The 5,962-nt window shown below is 41.7% G+C and overlaps 2 protein-coding genes across 2 annotated transcripts; both read right to left on the reverse strand.

The window, feature by feature from the left end:
* Nucleotides 1–416: 416 nt before the first annotated feature.
* LOC124224785 (uncharacterized) lies at nucleotides 417–1,980 on the reverse strand. The gene has a single exon (XM_046636988.2). It carries the CDS (start codon nucleotides 1,978–1,980, stop codon nucleotides 565–567), a length of 1,416 nt encoding a protein of 471 aa, XP_046492944.1. The 3' UTR covers nucleotides 417–564.
* Nucleotides 1,981–3,174: 1,194 nt separating this feature from the next.
* LOC124224786 (zinc finger MYM-type protein 1-like) lies at nucleotides 3,175–4,626 on the reverse strand. The gene has a single exon (XM_046636989.1). The coding sequence runs from the start codon at nucleotides 4,624–4,626 to the stop codon at nucleotides 3,175–3,177; it is 1,452 nt and encodes a 483-aa protein (XP_046492945.1).
* Nucleotides 4,627–5,962: the final 1,336 nt, after the last annotated feature.

Below are 5,962 nucleotides of genomic sequence, written 5' to 3' on the forward strand. Positions count from 1 at the left end.
CTTAATTGGTGCGCTAAGTCTGGAATTGTGAGAAGTGGCTTCAAGATTATCTGCCATTTCTTTAGCGCGCTGCCTGAGTCGTTGAAGGTAGTCCAAGTTCGTCATTTCACGGCAGGCCTCCCTGGTCGTGACCCGGCAGCATGCCTTGAATGCTTCGTTTAACTGCCTCTCAGCAGGGGGTGAATCCGTAGTGAAAGCGTCTATATCCATAAACACGGTGACTCTCCAGTCCACGTGTTGCAGGCGGAGGGGGGCCACCCTCTCGTAGTAAATTCCTGGTTGATCTTCCGTTGGTGTTACAGTACCCGTCAAACTTCTTGGCCATCGCGCGAGGTGGTGGGGGAAAGTTTGCGCATCGTACACTTACGTGCAAAAATAATATGTCAATGAAAAACACAATTTTTCATGATTGCGTTAGCTAATATAATAACGTTTACAGTAATTGGTATTAGTAAAGTGAGGAGAGTATTGTAATGATAGAAAAATGGGTAAGAACAGAACATAATATTTATTAAAAACTTATAGTACTGTAAGGACTCCAACCCCCTCCTAATCAAATTATTGCTAATCATCGTCATCAACTGGGAGGATAGATATGCCTTCCATTATGTCGAAACCAGCCGAAGCCGAGCTGGTGCCAGGGGTTGGTTCAGTTGTTTCATCATCATCATCAATTTCATCATCATCATCGTCGCTGTCACTTTCACTGTCGTCATCAGCGAAAATAATAAACTGTTCAGTGACCACGTCCACCACATGATCACTTTTAATATACTCATCTTCAATTTCTTTCACTTTTTTACAGAGTTTTGCCCATTCGCTAGGACCCATTGCAGCAACTTTCTCGTTCACCAGCTCTTTCACCTTTTCAAAATTCCATGTCACATTTTTACTGCTGACATATCCTTTTATATTTGCCCATGCCATCTCAATAGGATTCAGATCAGGATGATATGGCGGCAAACGGAGAACGGAATGGTTATTTTCAGCCAGAATGTTGTCCACGCTGAATTTTTTGTGCAGGTCTTTATTTAATTTTATTAAATTATATAACTCCGGTTTTAATATATTTTCGCGATATTGAATGTCTCTATCTCGGAGCCACTTCTGCATATCTGCTTTTTTCGTATTGGATGTGGGGGGCAACTCACTCTGTTTATTGTGATACGAGGCGTTATCGACGATCACAACCGAATTCGGTGGCAGATTTGGCATAAGTTGGGAACGCAGCCATTTTTCATAATTTTCATAATTCATATTATCATGATAATCTCCAGACTTCGTGCCGGCTTTAAATAAAAGCAGTGCATTAGGCACGAAGCCGTTCTCGGATCCTGCGTGGACAATAACAAGGCGCTGCCCTTTTGATATTGGTTTTTTCAAACCTTGGGTTGATCCATCTGTCCAAGCCTTGGTGCTAGCATGAGATGAGTCCACATAAGACTCATCGGTGTATATGATGGGCCTACCTTCTTCCCTAAACTTTTTAATTTTTTGTAGGAATTCAATCCTAAGGAACCGAATATTAGTTTTTTCAATTAGCAGCTTTCGATTATTTTCTGTTTTCTTCCATCGAAAGCCCAACTGTTTTAAAACTCGTCGTAAGCTGCTTTCAGATCCGGTAAAATGAATGTCTTGTTTTAATTTTTCTCGTAGCTTTTCTACGGTCGGAAGCTCCTTATTTGTAAGATGGTAATTGTGGACGCATCTCCTTATTACCGTTTGGTCAAAACTGTCAATGTCAGTCACCTTTTTTTTCCCCGATCTTTTTTTACCGGGAGTCCGGAATACGGCTAGCAAGCCAGACTTCTTTACTTCGTCCACAATTCGTCGCACTGTGTGAACAGAAGTTTTCGTGGCTTCTGAAGTCCGCTCCAACGCTTCTTTATCACTCTTTGCATCTTTTTTAAAAAAACAATAAACGTCGTAGACCATTTTTCTACGTTGTCTTTTCAAAACAATGTTCGTTTTTCGTGGCATCATGGAGTAACAAAAATCACAAAAGTCAACTAATGAAATAACAAAAACAAATTAACAACAACAAAGTCAACGAATTATAACAAAAAACTCAACTAAATTAGAACAAAAAAAACGACGAGTCAACAAAAATAACCATAATCACTGAACGCGAGTGTACACAAGAGACCAGCGGGACGTTAACGATGCGCTGGAGGCAAGCGTCAACTGACCAACTAATCAGAGCGCGCCCCGCCTCAGCGTCCCGCACCGCACCACCAAAGAGACCTATTTTTCGTTTCTGCGCATTCAAGGTCGTTTGTCCAAGAAGTTTGACGGATACTGTACGTGATATGCGTTGTGGCGACGAAGCTCTCCGGCGGCCAGGGCCGTCGAAGCTAGAAGCACCCACACGCACAACGTCGTTCGAATTGGTGGTCGGTGACTCGCACTCCTACACTGGTTGTTTATGCGTCTCGCTTTCTCACTCCCGCACTCTTCTGCGAACACATGCAGACAACATGTTTACACACGCTTTATTTGTATACTCTCACACTCATACTTGCGCACTCTTATACACATGTTTGCTTTCGCTTACGGCAATTACTGCGTAGCTCATCTGTACATTACGATATATTTTTTTATGGTGCAACTTCAGTAAACTGGCTAGCGGCTTATACCACTGCCAGTTTTACCTTGTCGACATGCTTCCTTATCCTTTTCCCATTTTCTGCTTCCAGTATTACAGTGCTATGGTCAGTTACCTGGACAATTTTATAGGGGCCATAATATTGGGAGTCGAACTTACCCTTACGAGGTTCCTTAAGGACATAGGCAAGGTCGCTCACTTTACCTGGGAAAGGACGAACTTTCTTGTCGTAATATTTTTTGGTTATTTCTTTCGCGCGATTCTGATCTTCACCGGCCATTTCGCGTATTTCGGAGAGGCGTTTTATTAACTCGATAATATACGAATTATACGTTGATAATTTATCGTCCACAGGGAACTGACTCGGTAGCCGAGGCAGCCTCCCGTACACGATTTCGTGAGGGGTGAAATTTGTCGCCTCGTGCACGCTAGTGTTATATGATAATTCCGCGTAAGGCAACAAACGGTCCCAATCGTCGTATGTACAGTGCCGGCGCTAGCCCACGGCTGGTCCCGGGCGAGCCTTGAAAATCGGGCCCCTTATCAGAAATTTTTGGACCACTGAAGTCTTAAAGTGGGACTTTGCGAGATTTTTTGTTCGCAAAAGATGCTATAATATCGCTGAAATTCAACTCGTTGCAAATTCCATGCTCAATTGACATCGCAGCTAAACCATTCAGTCGATCTTGGCACATAGTGGATCGCAGGTAAGTTTTGATGAGCTTTAGCTTTGAGAAGGTCCTTTCACCCGACGCGGAGGTTACTGGTAATGTTAAGAAAATTCTTAAGGTCACAGTGAAATTTGGATATATCTCATCCAAACCTTTATCAATAATGTGCGATATCATAACGAGTGCACTCAAGTCGGTCATTCCAGCGGCTACGAAGTAAGCTTTTGAAGATTCCAGTTCTTCGGCAAGCTCCCGACCATCAATGTCACTGTTCTCGTCTTCACCAGTCAGATAATTTTCTAAAGCCTTGGACTTAGTCAAAATTTGGGTTCTGTCCAATCTCATAAAGTTATCCGAGTTTCGGATGATACTAAATGGTTCACAAACGTTTTGGGTCATTTCGAAACGTTCGCGTAGGCTTGATATCGCTATATCGCATAATTTGTTGAAAAATTCAATTTCTAACCTTTTCATCGGATCGCTAGGTCGTTCGTCGTGCTGAGACTCATAATCAAAGAATCGTCTTGTTCGTGGGGTACGTGATTCGGGTAAAGTTTGTGAAATATCTAACTTCTCAGCCATTTTTTTAGCGGTGGCTATGCAAGTTTCGAAACCGGATTCTCGAAAGGTTTGTAATTGAAGAAGAGCACCATCAATCATGTTCATCGCAGTATGCAAATCAACTTTCGGACATTGTAAAGCTTTACTGATTTTGTTGATCACTTGCAGTACATCATACCATACTACCAATCTAATCAGAAAAGATAATGACTCAATTTCGAAACATAGGCCTCTCAGTTCCGATCTCAGCTTTGCATCTTTACCTTGCGACATTCGACAAAGTTCCTGCAACGCATCTCTGATTTCTGCTATTTGGAACCTCACAGCTTTTACAGCATTTATTTTCCCTTCCCAGCGAGTTTCAGGCAATGATTTCAGACTGATATTAACGTGCTCCTTCAATATTTGCCACCTCTGGGTTGAAGCAGCGAAGACTGCGAATAGCCTTTGAAGAACACCAAAGAATAGTTCAGCTGTGACGGACGAATGTCCGGCATCTGAAACTACTAGGTTGAGGTTGTGACAACTGCAGGAAACGAAAAACGCTCTTTTATTATCCTTCAAAATTCTGGCCTGAACACCACTATTTTTACCTTTCATATTACTGCCATTGTCATACCCTTGACCCCGACAGTTATTCAATTCAAGATTGGTTGATTTCAAGATATCTAACAACGTTTCATACAATCCCTTACCAGTTGTATCGTCTACAACAACGAAGCCAATGAAATGCTCGCAAATTTCCACGGTGTTTTTAGACACAGTGACAAATCGAACAACGGCAGTCATTTGTTATTCATGACTAATATCGGAGGTGCAGTCTAAAATTATGGAGTAATATTTCGCGGCTACCACTCGCCTGCTAATTTCTTTGAAAATTGCATTACCCAGTATGTCAATGAATTCGTTCTGAGTTTCCTTTCCCAAATAGTGAACGCGCTGGAGGTCCCCACTTTGAACTCGACGTACATGTTCGCTTAAAATAGGATCGAATTTCGCCATCAGTTCAACTTGGCTCAAGAAATTACCGTTATTCGGCTCGTATAATCGATCGACAGTACCTCGAAATGCCATATTCCGCTTAGCTAAATGCTTAATTATTTCAACGAGTCTTTCAAGTACTTGTTTCCAATAGGTTTCCTCTCTTTGGATTAAATTTTGATTCTCATCATCGATGGTTTTTCTACAATCTAAACGGACTTTGAGTTCTTTCCAGTCTGTCATGCATTCAATGTGCATTTTGGATTTTTCATGCGAGCTCAAACTGTCTTGCAAGTGCCGCCAGGATCTAAATCCGGTCGATTGCAATTGGGTTGGAATGTTGCGGAGGCCAAACAATTTGCAGCAAAAACAATAAACGGAATCCTTAGTCTCTGAATAAATTAACCAGGATCTCTCCATTTTTTCGCCATTCTTCAGGGTTCGATAACAATTTTCTATGGTGAAGCGCCGGCGATCTGTATCAAAAGGAAAAATTGTATTCCGATCTATTTTTGTAGGCCCTAGCTTTACCAATGCTACGCGTGAACTGTCGCTGATGTTATTCGGCCACTTAGCAGGATCTTGCCAATCAATATTTGATACTGTAGAATCTTTTTCTATAACTTTTTCTGCCAAGTTGTTTCTATCTGTAGCTATCGTCATATCTTCGGTATTCACTGACTGAGCGTCCAAATTTCCATCAGAATCTACGGCGTCCTTGGAAGGTGGACAAGCGGGGTCTAAATCATCCGTGGTTTGGCTACATTCACCACCCTCATTATCAGACCTCAACCGCTTAACATAGCCTTGAAAAAAAACAGCACTTTTTTTGTCCGCTTCACATCGAGCTTTTTTTAATTTCCGCTTTTGGGACCCTGATAAGTCTTTGGGCTTGTTCATAATGACTATCGACTATGACTTGTGCAATCCAACAGTTACAAAAATAAATTCAGAAAAATTCAATCAAATCGTAATTTATGCAATGTAAGTCAAGTTGAACGCGGTTAATTAATGTTAAGTAATATGAATATCCGTAGAAATGCCTATATTAAAGATTGTGCCCTAAACGTGATCGGCCGCTGCCTGACCGGAACGTCGGCAGCTTCTGAATAAATGTCTCGTCGATATCCGAGAGTTTGCAAAT

The sequence above is a fragment of the Neodiprion pinetum genome, chromosome 1 (assembly GCF_021155775.2).
Source record: "Neodiprion pinetum isolate iyNeoPine1 chromosome 1, iyNeoPine1.2, whole genome shotgun sequence".
Lineage (NCBI taxonomy): Eukaryota > Metazoa > Arthropoda > Insecta > Hymenoptera > Diprionidae > Neodiprion > Neodiprion pinetum.

Coding starts and splice junctions, on each gene's coding strand:
- LOC124224785 (XM_046636988.2), bottom strand. CDS start 1,980: ATGCCACGAAAAACGAACATTGTTTTGAAAAGACAACGTAGAAAAATG.
- LOC124224786 (XM_046636989.1), bottom strand. CDS start 4,626: ATGACTGCCGTTGTTCGATTTGTCACTGTGTCTAAAAACACCGTGGAA.